The sequence below is a fragment of the Lynx rufus genome, unplaced genomic scaffold (genome assembly GCF_022079265.1).
Source record: "Lynx rufus isolate CCGP_SWC_20201006 ecotype Redwood Valley unplaced genomic scaffold, mLynRuf1.p SCAF_9, whole genome shotgun sequence".
Taxonomy (NCBI): Eukaryota; Metazoa; Chordata; class Mammalia; order Carnivora; family Felidae; genus Lynx; species Lynx rufus.
In genome coordinates, this window is record NW_025814897.1 from 67,865,857 (window position 1) to 67,884,051 (window position 18,195).

At 50.0% G+C, this 18,195-nt stretch overlaps 1 protein-coding gene across 1 annotated transcript in view; it reads right to left on the minus strand.

The window, feature by feature from the left end:
• The window catches only part of GALNT18 (polypeptide N-acetylgalactosaminyltransferase 18), a 179,095-nt gene that overhangs the window by 1,569 nt on the left and 159,331 nt on the right, over positions 1 to 18,195 (minus strand). The window contains exon 9 of the mRNA XM_047071201.1: positions 14,595 to 14,759. Coding sequence (XP_046927157.1) covers positions 14,595 to 14,759 — 165 coding nt within the window. The remainder of the gene's footprint in view (positions 1 to 14,594; positions 14,760 to 18,195) is intronic.

The following is an 18,195-nucleotide window of genomic DNA, read 5'->3' on the forward strand; positions in this document are numbered from 1 at the left end:
CCTCTGACCTCCAGAGGCAGGGAACAGTGATGTCTCTGAAATGTACGTTTGGCCTAGAGGACAGAGCCCAAGTTCCTTAGCACAGGCCTTCATGGCCTCATCTCCTCCCTCAGCCCCCACACCTTTTGTGCAGCCACACCAAACTTCCTGCAGTTGTGTAAAGATTTCTGTATTATCAGGGTTCCTAGACATCAAGCAAGCCGTGTCCTGTGCTGGGGGTCCTTCTCCATGCTTCCGTAGCAGGCCAAGGCACAGTCACGTTTCAAGGCTAAGCTCCTGCTCCATTTCTTCCAGAAGCCTCCTTATCTCTTACCTCAGCCCCTCCCACCTCTTCTCCTCCAGGCCACCCAGCTAGCGAGGTGCCATTCACCCGTGTTTCCACCGTGTTTTCTCTATTCGCCCAGCATGATTGAACGGTAGCGGAATTACTAGTTTACTTTTCTCCCCCCCACCCCCCATACTGACAGCTCTATGTCTTATCAATTTCTGTGCCCTCAGCATCCAGCCAAAAGCCTGGTACATAACAGATGATCAGTAAATGTTGGCGGTCATGACCTGCATAGGTGAGGAGGGATGGGTCTCCAGACAGGGCTGCTGTGTTTCACAGGTGTTTCACTCTGGAGTGGCCCTGAGCAGGCCTGGCAGCAGGGGGAGGGAGGCCCCTGCCTCTTATGACTGCAGCCCACCCCCAGCTACATCCCATGCCCATTCCAGTGAACAGCATGCTGGGAGAGGAGACCGCAAACTTCTTCTGAAAGGGGTCATCCCCAGTCAGCTACCACTATCCCCATGGTGATGACTGACATCTCAGAGAACATGAAGACTCAGTTCTCATGGCGACCTAGGAAACTGGCAGTATTTACCGCGGTTGGACACACGCATCTCCGAGACCCAACACTCCCACACTAGGTCTGTACCTAGCACAAATGCGTGCACCAGAGACAAGCACCTGAGTGCTTTCTTCAACATGATTTGTAAAAGCTCCAATCTGGAAACAACCCAAGTGCCCATCGATAGTAGAATGGATAAATAACTTGTGGTTAGTCACATAACGGAATATTGTACAGCATCACAAATATACAAACTAGAGCTCCACTCAATATGAATAAACCTAACAAATATCATGTTAGCAGAAGAAGCCAGATAAAGAACACATATATAATTCCACTTATATACACCCCCCCAAACAGGCAAAATAGGACCATGGTGTTAGAGCCAGGATGGGGGTTATCTTTAAGGAGGGGGAAGAGGAAAAATGATTGACAGGAGGCAAGAGAGGAGCTCCTGGGATGCTGATGGTATGCTATTTCCTGACCTGGCTGGTGGCAATACAGGTGTTTGCTTTGCTTTAAACCACTGAGTTGAACATTTACATTTTGTGCATGTTTCTGTATGTATGTGTGCTATTCTTCAATTAAACAATTAAGACAAAAAAAATGCAGCTCCCTCAGAAGCGACTTTGAACAGTGGGTGAAGGAGGCAGGTAGTGAGAGACTGGATGGCAAAGGGGATCGGGGGTCTGTCTGTGCGTGTGTTGGGGAGGAGGAAGAGAATTCCCAATTTCCAGTGGGTGGAAGATGGCCCAGCAAATTTCTTCTGGAATATTCAAGGGAAGAAAGCAGGTCTCTCCTGCTGTGCGCCTGAGGAGAGCCGTGACTCATTGCACCCAAGAGCAGAGAGACACCAGTGCAAAGAGGAAACCCAAACAGCAAGCTCATCACTCACCCAGAGAGACACCGGCTGACTCAGGCCCTGAGGGGGCAGAGGAACAAGTGGCAGTGAGACAAGGGCTGAGAAAGGACCCTGCAGTCCGCATGTGGAGTTCACTCTGAAGGCCAACCCTCTTGCTCTAATCAGCAACCTGGGTGACCTCTACTTCGGCCTGGGGCCTCCAGCTTTGCTGGGCCTCCTCCAGGGGTGACTCACGTAGCCTCCTGAACCAGCACTTTCTTTCCCATGCTGCTCTGCCCAGGAGCATTCAACTCAAATCCTTGTCGTGGAGGCATTCAGCAACGGGCCCCAGACTGTCCCCCTGAGGCTCCCACATGTGGGTCTGCTCCTGCTTCTCCACCCTTTCCCTTCCAATAGGGGAAGGTAGGGCTCATGTCCCCCGAGTTCCATGCCTTTCTAGTTTAAACTTCCACAAGGAACTGAGCAACAATTTTGTATAATTTTTCCAACCCGCCTGCTCTCCTTTGGACAAACTCCAGTTATTCTGTGTCACTCAGAACTGACTGCCAAGCAGAGGGCCACCACCTCATTTCCACTGGACAACAGACTCCTTCAACACAGCCAATGAATCAGTGCTTTCGGTGGCCACGCCATGCTCCTGGGCTGACGACAGGTTGATAGCTTCAAGTAGTCCACTTGGCAGCTGTGGGACCCCATTCTGTCCCTCAAAAGCTGGACTTGCAGACCCAGAGACATCCCTTGTGACACCTGCTCCAAGCAAGGCCAGCCCATGGCTCTGCCAGGCACAGGTTTCTGCCATTTCTGTTGCCGTGGCCTGAGCGCACCTGTCGCCCACATCCGGGTTGGGCTGTGTCACTGCTGCTTCTTTGGCAGATGTGTGGCCAGGCTCCCCTGACCCTCCAACACTCCGTCAGCTGGCGGCGTGCCAGACCCATGTCGCTAGGAGTGGAGCTCAGGCAGGGTGCGAATGAGACCAGCCCCACTCACTAATTCATGAGCTCTGCCGGCCTTTCTGGCAGTGAGATGGGAAGGGGCGGTGCTGACCTACGATGCTTCCTTCCTGGTTGTTAGCTGGTGGCCCTGGGTGAGCTGCTCTCCACTCTGGTTCCATTGTGTCTAGGACCAGATGGTAATTTCTGTCCTGACTACTGGAGGATGAGAGAAGGAGGAACGGGAAACCCTTCCATCAGCTATAAAACAACCAACGAGTGTGTATCAGGATGAGGGCTCCGGAAAAATTGCACAACAGGCAGAAAAGGGACCAGAGCAAGTGCCCATTCACTCTGCTGAAGATGGGCTTCTCAGAATCTCCTCAGGGGCTGGCCCGGGCCTGTGTGCCAGTGGCTGGGCTGCTTCCGTCAACCCTGGATCAATAAACTTGGGGAAACTTGTCCAAAACAGAGAAGGCGCGGTCTCTCCTTTCCTGCTACCACTCAGGCACATTCTAAGCCTTTCACAGGGGCGCCTTGCCAAGCCCAAGAGAGGGAGGAGTGTCTCTGAGAAGGAAAGCATTCCTTCAGAGACTCAAATGTGACATTTCCCAGACCCCATCCTGGCCCTCAGGACCCTGGAGACAGGAAGTGTCGTGACCCTGGGGCAGAAGCAGCCAGTGTGGCCTCTGGGAAGGATGTGGAAGAAACAGAGCGAGGCCAAGAGCAGTGCTGTGAAGGAGACACAACCTCAGTGAGAGCATCAGGGCCTGTCAGGGAGGGTGAAGCAGGCAGTCAAGGAGAGCTTCCTCCCTAGAGGCTCCAAGAGGAGAATCTTCTAGAGCAGAAGAGTAAGGCCCGTGTGGAGGCCTCGCTGAACAGCCCTGGTCAATGTCTTGGGAACATATCTGGGCTAGAGGAGGAGGAGGCAGGCCACTTTGGTGAGGGAGCTAGCACTGGCCACGGGTGCTGCCTCCCTCCTGTCCTCCTTCGCGGACCCCAGCCGCTCTCAGTGAATAATCTCTAGGCTCTCACCCTCTCTGGACAGATTCCATCCACCACAGTTGCAAAGGAGCCTTCCTTTCCTGCGGTCCATCCTTCCCTGGTGAGCTCAGCACACCCTGGGGAGCAGTCTGGTGCTGTGACTCTCCGTACCCCTCCCTGCAGGCTCTGCACTGAGATGGAACTAACAGCGGTTGCCACTGATTTCCCAGGCTCCCAGCACTGTGTCAAATGCTCCACATGCCCAGTCGCACGTATTCCTCATGATAACCCTGAGGGGTGGAGATGGTAATTGTCCGCATTGTATAGAACTGGAGACTAGGGCTCAGAAACGTTGGGACACGGGCCCAGGGTCACGTGGTCAGTAAACGGTAGAGACAGGCTGGGGGCCCCTGCCCCATTCACTGTTCCTCACTAGCATGTGTGACTAGGCCCACCACGTCATCTCTCCCACCCCATGCCTGTCTCGAGGCAGCGGACTAGACTGAGTTCTGCGGGTGCCTCGATGTCTGGGGCGGAGGAAGGTCACCTTCGTGGGCTTCAGGGGCTCTGCGGAGCCAGTTTGGGCTAGTTCTTTTGAGGGCTCGCTGCAGACTCATGATTCATCCATCTATTCATCCATCCATCAGATATTTAGTACCTACTGTGTGCCAGTTACTGTGTAACTCTAGGCCATGGAGATTCAGGAGTGACTAAACAGGAACAGATCTTTTTCTGTAGACAAAGACTGAGACTATATTCCAGGAGGGGGAGCAAACAGTCAGTTCTGTGGTGTGTTAGAGAGTGATCAGGCCGTGCACAAAAACGGACTGAATGCGAGCCCTTAAAATTCATACTGAAATCCTACTCCCCACTGTGATGATATTTGGAGGTGGGGCCTCTGGAAGGTAATTAGGTCATGAGGGTGGAGCCCTCATGAATTGGATTAGTGCCCTTTTAAGAAGAGACGCAAGAGAGATGCCCGTCTCCCTCTGCCATGTGAGGACGCAGTGAGAAAGGGAACACCTGCAACCCAGGAAGAGGGTTCTCAGCAGACACTATCTGCTGGCACCTTGATCTTGGACCTCCCAGGCTTCAGAACTGTGAGAAATAAATGTTTGTTGTGTAAGCCACTCAGTCGATGGTCTTTGTGTTCTAGCCTGAACGGCCTCAGACAAACCAGGTAAGAGAGTGGGGCCGGCGGGAGGCAGGCAGAAGAAAGAGGTGGCCAGGGTGATCGTCAACAAGAAGGGGAGAGTTGAGTGAAGACACAAAGGGGGAGAGAAGGTGGCCTACGTGGGATCTGGGGGTAGTCCTATGCCCCAGAGCAAGGCTCTCGCACCAGCAGAGGCCTGGTGTGTTCAGAACAGCACAAAGACCAGCGTGGAGGCCGTTGGGCAGCGCGGGCGTGGGGTAGGAGGAGTTAAGGCCCAAGAGGTGAGGTAGGGGCAGGTTCTGTGAGGACTCAGTGAGGACTCACAGCCACTGAATGGACTTTGGCTTTTAATCTGGTAACAGGGCCATTGCAGGGTCGGACTGACATGCTAACCGGGCCACTCTGGCTGCTGTGTGAGGCATGGAGTGTTGGAGGAAGGAAGGAAGCAAGGATGCCTGTTTGCAGTCTCTTGTCCTCACAGCCCAGGCCCATCCAGCAGCCCCTGGGCCGGGCCCTGGGCTCTGAAGGGCTGGGGCTTGATACAGATCCCCTGGCCAGCCCCGCCGTCTATGGAGAGCACAGTTCCTTGGTTTACCAGTCCAGTCATCGAAATTATTTGTGTAATACATACACCAACAGGATCTGGAAACACACAATACTTTTAATTAAAGAATTTAAATAAGGGCAATTAAACCTGGCAGGAGAGATGCCGCAGCACACAGAGAGCTTAATTGGAATGGAAACTGAAGTAAATATGGAAAGAGCATTACAAAAAATCGAAAGCTCAATGTATAGAATTAAGAAGGCTAATAATAATTCCTGGAGGTGCATTCCCAGCCCCCAGCCTAGCTCTGGCTCCTTCTGGGCCTCTCTGGAGTAGTCACTTGGAAGGGCAAGAGAGGCGGTGTGGGCGGAAGCAAAGAAAGAGGGGCTCTGCTCCTGGCCTTGCCTCTGGCTCTTCCCACCAGACCCTGGGTCAGCAGCTCAGCTGCCCTGGGCCTTAGGCTTCTCATTTGCAGAAGGCCCGGAGAGCTGTGGGGCACTCAGATTTGTGTCTTGCCATGGGGCACTGATGATGTGTAGAGTGGGGCTGGTGGAGCCGTGGTCCACTGTGTAGCTGACCCCAGATCACGCAGCATGCGCGTACCCTCTGCTTCAGTTTCCCCAACTATGTGCCTGTGGCAGCTAGAGGTTTCCTAACTAGCCCAGTTCCTCCTGAGGGTGTAGGCTGGGTAAACAGATTAGGCAGAGTCCCCGGAGGGCTCGCTTATCACAGATCACTTCTGGGCCTGTGATGGGGCCCAGAAAATGCCTTGTTAGGTTCCCGGGGGCTGCTGGCTACCACAAACAAGCTGTCACAGTCTCAAGGAAGGGCTGGGCCTAGCTTGTCACTTGCACTTGTGACCTCTGGAGCCTCTGGGCTGAGCTCAGGCTGGTCTCATGTTTACCACCAAAGCGTTTAGAGGAGGTTGTGTGGAGTGACTCATGTATTCCGAAGTCTTCTCTGCTTATTTCAAAGCTCTCGTTCCACTTTCCTTTCTAATTAATTTTCCACGGCCAAATGGCCCAGTGCGTCTTGGGCTTTAAGCACAGTGGGCTTGGGAGTTTCCAGGTTAAATAGTTAATGATTAGTAATCAAATACTTCAAAGCATGGGTGGGATGTTAGCACTAGTAAAGAAACTCTGAGATTAAGTCTTTTCATAGAGGAAAGTGGTCTTTATGTATTATGAATATTCAACACTAGATTTATTCAAGAAGTACTCTGGCATTTATCTTTTTTAAAGGAGACTCACCAGTGCCTGAGTGAGAGTCTGCCTGGGATTTGCTCTGAAGGTCCACTGGACCAAAGATGGGGTAATGGCAATCTCAAGTGCGAAAAAAAAAAAAAAGGGTGAAAGTGGGTTGTGGAGATAGCAGGGTGGCTGGAAGGAGTTCGCTGAGGTGGCAGGAATCCAGCCAGTTCACACACGCCAGTGACTGGTTGGCAGGGAGACCCTAGCCCCAAACTCCCACTGCAGCCATTCACTGGTTTTCTAGAAGCAAGACAAAGAAAGGCGCCATGGTATGGTGGTTTAAAGCATAGATCCCAGAGGCAAAATTCCTAGATTTGTTCTTGGACAAATTAGTCTCTCTGTGCCTCAGTTTCCTCATCTGTAAAATGAGGATAATTAAAGTACCTACTAGCATTGTTGGGGGGAGTTAAGTAATATTTGTAAGGCAGTTACAATACTATCTGGCACATAGGAATCACCATGTAAATTCGGTAAATAATTTTTAAAATCTTCTTCGGTCTGAGTAGTGGGGGTCTGAGCCATCACACCTGCTCCTGGCTCCTGATCTCTGTGGGATGAGCAGGGGTGGGGCATGCTGACTGCCATAAACTAAACATCACAAACTTCCAGGGCCTACGCAAGGCTTTGTTAATCCATCAAAACTGGACAGTTCTACATTTGCCCCTTCATACGACACGGGAATGAAAAGGTGTTTTATTCCAGAGCCATAATGAAATACCAGATTATAGTCTTTTCAGTACAAAAGGTTCCTGAAGTCGGACTTCCTGACAGCGACTGGGAATTGGAATGGGAGAAAGTCAAGGACTCCTCCTCCTTGAGTGTGGGGAAATTCTTTGGCAGAATTAGCCGTGCTCCCTGGGAAATGTGCTCTGCAAATAGGTTCTTTTTTGAGTGGGTTACTCATCTTGCATCAAATTATCAAATTATACCCCACAAATCAGAGCCAATTATCCTGGACAGGCAGGCTTGGCTCTACACTCAGCTCTCTTCCGGGCAGTCTCCTCATACTCTCGAAAATTTCTTCTCTCCTGGCATTAATAGACATCTCTGTTGTTATCCGTGATGTCCCTCATGTGGAAAATGCATAAATGCTTTGCAGAGAACGAGGCAAGCATAGGGGCTCAGGTGTGGGGACAGCCTACCAGTGGGAATGCTGATCTATGTGTTCTTGGACCCCCAGATGGACCTTGCTAATGTTTCCATCAAAGGACTCAACAGCCAAGGGGAGTGACGGCAACCCCCACAGTATGAGAGCAGCATGAGATATAGTCTGGATACCCTGACATTTCGTCAAAGCCTCCTGTTTTAAAAAATATTCATACGGGGCTCCTGGGTGGCTCAGTCGGTTGGGCAACTGACTTCAGCTCAGGTCATGATCTCATGGTCTGTGGGTTCGAGCCCCGCGTAGGGCTCTGTGCTGACAGCTCAGAGCCTGGAGCCTGCTTCAGATTCTGTGTCTCCCTCTCTCTCTTCTCCTCCCACACTTGTGTTATATCAAAAATAAATACATACTAAAAAATTTTTAAAAATTCATACAAATTTGTGTTCACCCTGCTCTACCTAGTATGCATATTTGTTTTAGTATAAAGCATTTCCACCCCCTTCCTTCAAATCTGAAGTTATAGGAAGAGGTACATATTTACCGTATAATTTAGAGTATCCCACATAACACAGTTAGGAAACACCACCACCTAAAAGTGTTATTTGTAGGAACTAGGGATTTCTCCAGCTAAGCAGGGTGCTTTGACTATTATGCTGAAATGTCCTTTTGCAGTGTGCACGCATGTGTGTAAGGGGAGTCATCAGTGGTAAACTTTTGTTCGTCTTACAGTCTCCCACAGACCTAGCTCAAGACCTGGCGCACAGGAGGCCTCTGGTTAGTTTTTGTGAATTTCTGAAAAAAAAAAAAAAAAATAACTGCTTCATTTGATTAACAGCACGTTGGGTGGCTCCTCTGTCTCGTTTTCCATGAGGTGCTAGAGATGTTGGAAGTGTAAGATAGTCGTGCCCTCCTGTGTATCGGTTGATGGATGAGAGGAGTGTGGAGTGACATAATGGAAAAACAGTTGCACACAGTGGGATGAAGATGGATGTTGTGCAAGGAGTTCGGCTCATTTTCAAACTTGTGGTGCTTTTTATTGAGGCAGGCCCAGGGAACCTTCCAGGTGGGGAAGCCCTCCTCAGGGCTTGCTGTCTAAATTTAGCTTAGAATTACAGAATTTCGGGTTTGGCAGGCCATCCAGTGCAAATCCACTGAGAGCTGCAGAGCCTTAGATGGCCTGCTGCATGGTCCCCGGAGCCCCTGGCTCTTCCCTGAACTGCCAACCTCATGTCTGGACAACTCGGACTAGGAGAAAGCTGCTCTATAAATCGTCCCGGACTCTCCAGTCTTCCCTCAGAGCCAATAGGACAAGACTGCTTTCTTGCGGGTAGGGCAGCCCTTCAGCTTTGAGAAGGCAGAGCTAAGGTGCTTCTGGTCTTTCTGGCCCAACAGCCTGCAATTCCTTCAACCATGCATTCAAATAGATAGGTAGAATTTAAGGAAGTTGGACCTTAGAAGACACACATCATGTGGCAAGAATCCCTGTAAGAATATCTTAAAGAGAGGGATGCAGCCTTTGTGTAACCATTCACAATAATGGTAATGGCGGAAGAGTGGCATCTCATTACCATGGAGAGGCAGTCTATCGTGTCACTTGGCAGGTCTGGCCACAAAGTTCTCTGTAGCAACTTGATATTTGTGTACTCCCTCTCCTTCTATTGGCATGGGGCTCATTGACTAAATGCCTCTTTCACTAACCTTTCATCACCAAATCCCAGAATCCCCCCAAATCTCAGTATGTAGGGTACTCTCAGAAGACTGAAAGTCCTATAATTTATAGGTAACACTTTAGGAGAGTCTTTAAACCAGGAGGAGTCACAAGCTAGAGAATCACAGAAGGCAATGACTACTATTTCCCGTGTTCACAAAATTTCTTCATGTGCTGATGTGGGAAATGCTGGCTGTCTAGAGACAGGTGCGTCACTTGAGAGGGACAACTCTGGCTGCCCTGTTCTTCAGACAGAAACCCAGAGCCTAGAGTGGTCCTGGGTTAATAATACTCCTTCACAATTCCCTCCTTTTCATCCATCACTACTTCCAACAGACTGATGCAGTGTCTCTCAAAATCCCCCCTCATCCTCCCCACCCCCCCCGCCCAGCTGCCTGGACCCACGCCCTCATGGCGATTGAGTCTACCCCATCTCTCATGGGAATGATGGAACAGCCCCCTAATTTGCTTCCATGTCTCTTTTTTTCTAATCCACCCTGAACTCTGCTACCAGAGGGGTTCAGACCCCATCGTGGCAATCCACTGCTTAAAACTTCCTCCGGTTCCTCCCTCTGCTTTTAAGGTGAAGTCCAACTTGTTGGCCTGGCTTTCACCGATCACCACTATCTGCACCCAAACTGACCCTTATGTCTGAGCTCTCTCATGCCTCTTTGGAGGTTCCAAATTCCACCCATAACAACACTGGATTTGCATTCTTCAGACATACTATGTTTTTTCTTGCCTTTGCCCAGGCTGAGCCTCTACATGGGATGTTCTCCCTTTTTACACCTGGGAACTGTCCTACAACTTTCAAGATCCAGATCAAACAAGTCTCGAATGTGAAGCCATCCTTGAGCCCGTCACCCCAGGGTCCCAGAACATCATACATCCCTCATTTCTGGTCTCGTCATGCATTTTATTACGTGTTTATATGCTCATGAGCTCCTCCAGGGCAGAGGCTGGCTCTGTTTCATATCTGCATCCCTCCTGCCCAACCCCCATGCTCAATAAATGTTTGATGAATAACTGAAGGAAAGAATGTTCATCATCAGAAAATTGCTCATCAGAGCCCCCTGTACATCAGTGTTGCCAAGAGATGTTTCATCAAATGTGGTTTCTCAGTGTCAGTATCTAATGCTGTCCTGATTCATCCTGAAGCATCAGAAATGCAGAAGTGCTTGCAGGGGATAGAAGAAAGGCATTTTATTTGTTAAACAGAAAATCAGGGTATGAGATGGAACACTAAGATATGCAAATGCCTATCTTCTTTGTAGGAGAACCTGAGAGAATCGTGCTGGATTATTTTGAAATTAATTCAGCCTGAGTGTCTGTGGAGTTTAAATGCAGCCCTCAGGAGAGTAAATAATGCAGAATGTGAAACCGGAAAGGAGATTGGAGATGCACCAGTAAAAACTCCTTTCAGCCCAACTTCTGCACCAGATCATTCTAGTTGGTAGGATACCCATGTAATTTGCAAAGATTAAAACCTGTTGCAAGAAAAGTAGCCCAAGAACACGATTTAATCACGTAAGAGGCTTCCAGCCTCCTCTGGCCTTGTCAACAGTAGTTCCTAACCAGCGAGAGCTTGTGGACAGATTCCGGTTGCTTGATAAACATCAATCATTTTGCATTAAACAAAAAATTCACATATGTTAATCTTTAAATATCAGGTAAGAGTGGCTGCTCTGGGTTTGCAAATGAGGGATTTAAAAATATTATTTCCAAACAGTTCCCCTTGGTAGAAAGATCAAAGATGTGACTGCCAAACCACCCTGGGAGTTAATTAGATATATATGTAAGTGGCTGAAAATTGCCCAGGCTCCAGGATTCCACATTCCAATATGGCCTGCTTTGCCGGTCACTGTGTCCTTTCAAGTAGGAACCACATGGGGCTGCCTGTTCAAGGCCATGTGCTGAGATGAGAAAAGGAAAGAGCTAGATTTGGGGGTGTCTTTGCCTTGAGTATGTCCATTTTAGGGGGGGATGTTCCTTTCTCTGCCCCGGTCAGGGATGGACAGATGAGACGAAGGCCAGCCAGGGGCACCCAGGCATCTGGGACTGGAGATGGAGAGATGAGTCACTTCAGCCTGAGACCTTGGGGCATGTCTATGAGGGTTGGAAACAGGCGGAGGTGCCTGTGTGTGGGGCTGGGATATGAAGCAGCCTGTGTTTGGATGCAACCAGCCTGTTTGAACTCCGGCTCCATCCTTCAGGCCCTATGATCTTGGCCAGGTGACTTCATCTCGTTTTGTCCCAATTGGGATGGAGTTGCTATGTTTATGAACACTGCACTTCATGAGGTTAGACGCAGCAGAGCTGAGGAGCTCTGTGTCCCTGGTGGTTCCGGACCTCCTCGGAGGAGCAAGGCTTCCAAAGAGGCCAGGGAGCTCACTTTAGTTCAACAACACTCATATCCTGGTGACACCAAGTCTCCAGCGTGGCAGGTGTGTGGCTGGGCCATGACCTCCAGGGGCTATTCTGGGGCTGCCCGGGGCCGCTTTCCCTCCTCCCCGTGAGTTGAAGCAGCATGTTCAACTATTAGAGGACTCCCGGCCACACGTGTCAATCTGCCTGACCCACAACCACCAGAAGCTGGGCATCTCGGTTCAGCCTCAGACCTTGCCCTGAAAGGAGAGCTTGGTGGCCAGGCAGGGCCATAAGGACCCTGGGGCCACTCACAGAGGAGAGGGAGGAGGGAACAGCTAAATGTTCAGACTGCATTTCTGCCTCCTGCTGGCTCTTCTTCCTGCCTCTCTCCCCCTTCTAGAAGCTCCCCTTCCCATTCAGCCTCACAATCTCTGCCACAGGGGCATTCAAAAGCCCACACCTACACATGCCAGTCCCCTGCCGCACATCTTCCTGCCCACAGGCTCAAGTCCAGGCTCATGTGCAGCTACTCCCTGCCCCCCATGCCGTCCAGGCCCCACCACCCCTGACTATCCGCAGCTCTCTGAACATAGCCGGGGTTTGATGCTTCACGGCTTCTGCACATGCTGTTCCCTTTCCCTGGCATGCCCTTCACTATCTTCATATGGAGCACACTCCTACACATTCTTCAAGGTTCAAGCTAAGTGCTGTCTCTTCTGAAAAGCCAGCAGCCCTGGTCTGGCTCCCTACCCGCCATCTTCCTGGACAGTTTCTTCAACATTCCCAGGAGGAAGCTGAGCTCACGGGCCCAGCAGGCTTGGCTGAAGGCAGCAGAGAATGGCCTGATGTGAGCCCCTGCCCAGCCTCCCTAGATGGTATGATGTCCACTTCACCCCAGCAAAGTCAGCCCCACTCACCTCCACAGGGATATGTGTCCATTTCCCTCTGTTGCCTCCAGTCTGCAGGCCGATTTTGCACCTAGCCTGAGCTGGGAAACACCAGCCAGCAAGCACACACCCAGCCTTCCTCCCTGACCACATGCCTCCAGCCCTCTCTCTGCCTGAGGAGAAATACAGCCCCATCCCGTGTCACTCAGGGCTAGACACCTGGCAGGGGACAGTGACAAAGGTTACCGCTGGGCAGAGTGTGGGGTCAGAAAAAGTGCTTCAGTGAGAGAGAGGGAGGCGGGAGGAAGATGTGCCCCGTATTCTCAAACCTCAGCCCTGACCTTCTTCCCGGTGGCCACTACTAAGTAAAAAGGAGAACCTGAAATAGTTCGCAGATAGTACCCAACATGAACACGTTGGGCATGTTATTTACTGTCTTTGTGTCTCATTTTCCTCATGGTACCTACATGCAGCTGTTTGGAGGAATAAATAAGTGAATACACGCCCCGTGCTTAGAAGTTCTGGCACAGAGTAAGCACTGTATGAAGGCTGGCTGCCATTCTTACTGGGACAGACTATTACAGTTCACCACACAGGGAGGAGCACGGCAGGAGCCACCAGTCCTGGTGCACCATATTCCCTCTCATGGAGCCCCATACATTATGCAGGCCCAGCCGGGACTCGGAGCTGCCCCACACATCTCCCACCTGCCCTTGGAAGTGGTCCCATTTGGCTCCCTGTGCTGCTCCCCAGCCATCTGCTTTCCTGGGGGGTCACAAAGCCCTTGTCTGGACTCTGGCTCCTGCTTTCCGAGTAGCCCTTAAATCTATGGCCTTGTTTCGAACTCAGTATTGACCTTCCTCACTCATTCAGGACCCAACTCAGTCCTCTGGATGCACATACCCAGATCACGGATCAAAGGTTCCCCTACCCGTAGAATATGATGCAGCCAGGACCTGCCCTGCCCCCCCTTGCCCCCCCCCCACCACCACGGGGAGAGTAACTGCCAGTCCCTTCCAGTGCCCACCAGCTTCCTCCTCCCCAGGGCGGCAGCAGCTTGCTGGGAGGCTGAGTCAGGGTCTCTTCTACTCGGTCCCACGAATACACCTATTCCCTTTCTGACTTCCCTGGAAGCTTCTACCATATACAGTCCTCTGATGCCTTAGAAGCCCATGGGCCCCCTCACTTCCTGTTCTGAACACTTCCGCTGCACTGCCTGGGAGGTGGGTGTCCCTACCTATGGGGGAAAACTGGCCCTAACTTAGTGGAATCCTGGGGGCTGGGAGCCTCTGGGCTGAGGCCCAGGTCCTCTTCAAAGCTGAATCATGGTGGGCCATCCCAACTGGGCATCTTGATCCTTGGACATCATTTTGTAACTGGGCTAATGGAGAGCTGGGAGTCAAATATGGGCCTCAGAACTGATGGAGGCTTAATACGGGAATGCTTCCTGTTCACCATTGTACACACTGCCCTTTGAGGAAGCCTCCTCCCCTAGAGTGAGCCCATTCTGGGAGGAAGGCAGAGCAGGGCACAGACCAGAGGTGCCTCGGCACTGTCTACACCTGGGACACTGGGCTTCATCCCAGGAGATAGGGCGTGTGGAGAGGAAATGTGAGAGTTTAAAGACAGAGAGGCCTAAATCTAACTGCCAGCCCTGATCCTTACTGTGTGACTTTGGGCACATGACTTCCCTCTCTGAGCCTATCTCCATGTATCTACAAATTAAACAAAATGATAATAAAACAACAATAACAACCACGACAATTCCCCTTTTAGCGCCAATATCAGGAGCCAATAAGCTAATGTACATAAAATGTCTGGCACATAGTCAGTGCCCAGTAAATCCCGGGAGTCCCAGCCTCCCTGTTGCCACCATGTCCCTTTCCTCCTTGTCTCCTCCCACATGCTCCCTGGTCCCTTAGACCTTCTCCCCACTCTGCTTTCCTGCTGCCCTTCATGGGGGCTCTGGGGCTGTTACCTGAGAGAACTGCCAGTGAAGCTTCATTCTCTTGGCTTTGGCATAACTGCACTCGATGAGCCGTGGCCGACTGTTGACATCCACCAGGCACCGGTTGTCATCATCGTCGACCGTGGGGCTCAGGATGCCCACGTGGATCTGCTGACTGCTCGTGTAGTACACGTTCTGGGGGTGGGGGAAGAATGTGGTTAAAATGCAGTGGCCAGAGAGATGGGGGGCGGCCAGTGGGGATTCTCCCTGGCAGCTAGCAAAGAGAGCACAGTCCAGCGGTCTTCAAGTTATTTTCTACTGCAAAGGGCAAGAAGAGGAAACCCTTTAACATCACGATCCAGGATAGTATCTGGTCCACATGTGTAACTGAAACAAAATTTTCAGGAAATAAAACTTATTCTTACCATATGCAATGCAATCTGATATTTTCTATTCTATTCTTTCAGTGAAAAGCATTGGTCATAACCTTTCAAATAGATTTCACCACCCACAGTTTAAAAAGCATGGCTTGAATCCATTATTTGCAGGCTTGCTGACTTCCTCCCTCCATAAATATCTTGTGCAAGATACTGTGGTTGGCCAGTAGATAAAGAGAAAAGACCTGTGCCATGCCTTAGGGAGTTCAGAGTCCTATAAAACATAATTTCCATCTAGACTAAGACTGTGTAGACCAAGGATTGGCAAACTTTTTCTTAAAGGGCCAGGTGGCAATTAATTTTGGCTTTGCAGTGTGTTGGGAGGTCCTGAAGACCACTCCCAGGTTTGAAGATTTGATAGGGCTTACAAGACTCAGCACATATTTGTACTCACAGCTGTGAATTATTTTAGCAAAAGGATACAAATCATATTGGCAAAGGGAAAAGGCACCTGGGGCAAAGCCTGGGGGAAACCAGGTAGAAGTTTCCAAAGGTACTCTCCAAGTAGTCACAAGGATACACTTAATTCCCCCAGCAAGGAGCTGAGACAACACGTGCGAGATGTTTTCTACCTGGAAAGTTCTTAGAGACTCAGCTGGGCTTTTTTTATCAGAGCTGGTCACATACACAGCCTCTGCCTGGCACATACCAAAATTCCAGATTCCCAGAAGGAAAGCATGTGTTAGCACAAACTGTACATTGCTTGTACAGTCTGGTTAGGCATAGTGAATCACTCTTATAGATCTGGGGATGGTGGGAACCTCCTGAAATCCAAGTTCCAAGCAGGCCCTTCAAAGGACAGCAGTCAGCCCTACTGTGTTAACTCTTTTCTGCACAGAAGGCCATACAGTCTGAAAACTCAACTCTGCCATTGTAGCATGAACACAGCCACAGACAATATGTGAATGAATGGCTGTTAGGAGAATGCTTCAATTACAAAAATAAGGGCTGTGCCATGGGCTGTAGTTTACTGGCTCTGGTCTAGAAGAAAGCCACAAGACCCTTGGCCTTCCAAGTTTCCAGTCTCTTCCCTCAACCTTCAGTCATGGTTCCAAAGAAAAGGGCTCTGAGGGAGAAGTCATAAGGTTCTGTGAGTTTTTCTCTTCATATTACTAAAGAAATGAACACCCCCACTTAAGATTAGGCCCCAGGGGCAAATTGAGATACTACATTTCTTTGCTTTAGGTTAGAGTTCAGGGTGAGCCCTCTTGTTATCTTCATATATTAAAACATTCTTACTGGTAAATATTTTTGATTAATTCCAAATGAGAATATAAAGCATTTCTTGTTTTAGTAGAAGAGGGACTTATATATATATTATATATATTAATGTATTATATATGTATATTATGTATATATTTTAATGTTTATTTTTAAGAGCACAGGCGGGGGAAGGGCAGAGAGAGGGGGAGACACAGAATCTGAAGTAGCAGGGCTCGAACCTATGAACCACGAGATCATGACCTGAGCTGAAGTCAGACACTTAACTGACTGAGCCACCCAGGCACCCGACATCATTAGAAGAGGGACTTTTACACATGAGTGTGGGACATAAAAGGGATTGTGGGGTGAGAAGGGCAGTGCAGGGAAGGTAGGTAAGGAGTGGTCCTTGGGGGCATGTTCTTTCTGACCTTTGGAAGTCCAAGGAGGGCATGGAGAGGCAGGTAGGATCACCCTTCAGACATAAGAAGATCCTCAGGCCAGTGTATCAGTCAAGGCTCTAACTGGAAACAGATGGCACACTCAAGGTGGGGGAATCCAAAGAGGGTATAATAAAGGCACAAGTCTCAATGATGTGGGTAGGATGTAAGGCAACCATAGGGATAGTACAGTTCCCTGAGAATAATAACATGGCGCTATTACCACTCCTAGACCCCAAGGGATGAGAGAAGAGAGAAGTTACCAGAATCTGTAAAAGTCATCTAGAGAGGGTTGACTTGGAAGAAGGCTTCAGGGAGGGAGGGGTTTGATGAGTGGTGGTGAATAAATAACCCAACTTTACTCTCCCCCCTCCTCACTTGGTTCTTCTGCTGGGTCAGCCCATTGGCAGAACCCTGCTGGAAGCCAAAGAACATGGGAGCCCACTGAAACATTCCATAAAGTCAGAGTCCTAGAGTAGAAGGAAAGGATGGAGAGTGGATCTGGAGAGACAAAGAGAAGACACTCATTACAGGAAGGATGCACTCTCTCAAATCATCTTACAAGTTATCAGATTTGGGAATCCATGGAAATAGGCATTTAACTAATGAGATGACTGATTCTTCCCATAATAGAGGCGACCAAAGTTCTGAGCAGAGGCCAAATGTAGAAGGCCTGGCTCCAGTGTGGACATGTGACCAGAACACAGGGGCAAGAGGGTCCTATTCAGAACCCATATTGAGTGAGAGACCCTCCAGTGGGTGGTCTGGATTTCCAGTTCACCACTAAGGAAAGCCAATGACCTGCTGTGGCTTCCAGTTTATTGGAGGTGAGGGAGAATATGATGACTGGTCAGATTTACGAATTTAAATAGATGCTAGTAGACATCTCATTCCTCCATCCATCCACCATCCATCCATTCATCTGTCTGTCCAACAACAATCTCTAAGTTGAGATCTGAGGATAATAGAGATGAGAAAGCTATGGTCCCTGTCCTGGATGATCCAAGAGCCAAGGTGGGGAAACTAACATTTCAGGAAATAATGGCTCTAATCACACTAAAATGAGCATTGTCTGTGCTTCCTCCATTCACCTAACCCAACTCTCGCTCCTTTGAAAATAGAAATAAAAACACCACCTCCTGAAAGCCTTCCACGAATATGCAAAAGCATGGGGCCTCTCAGCCTGCCACCTGAGCCTCTCTCCAAAAAGTGCAGAGCTGCTCATGACGTTGGGTTGAATGCCCCACGCTCTCTCCTCAGGACAGAGTGTAGCTCTCAGTCACCCTGTTTACCGGGACCCAGATTTCCCGAGGCTCGGCAGTGTGGGCTGCCTGACAAGGACAGCTAGGAAGCTAGTGACTGCCATCCTTCTTTCATCGCTGTCACCAGGGCCTGACTCTGGTCTCCGGGGCAGGTTGTAGAGACACAAGCGGCTGTGCAGGTAATAGCTGAAATCAGTTTTATTCACTTAGCTGCTCTGAAGTGCTTGGGGGAGACGCTTGGAGAGGCACGCGTGCGGTTCCTATCTGGCACAGCTGTCACTGGAGCTGTTTA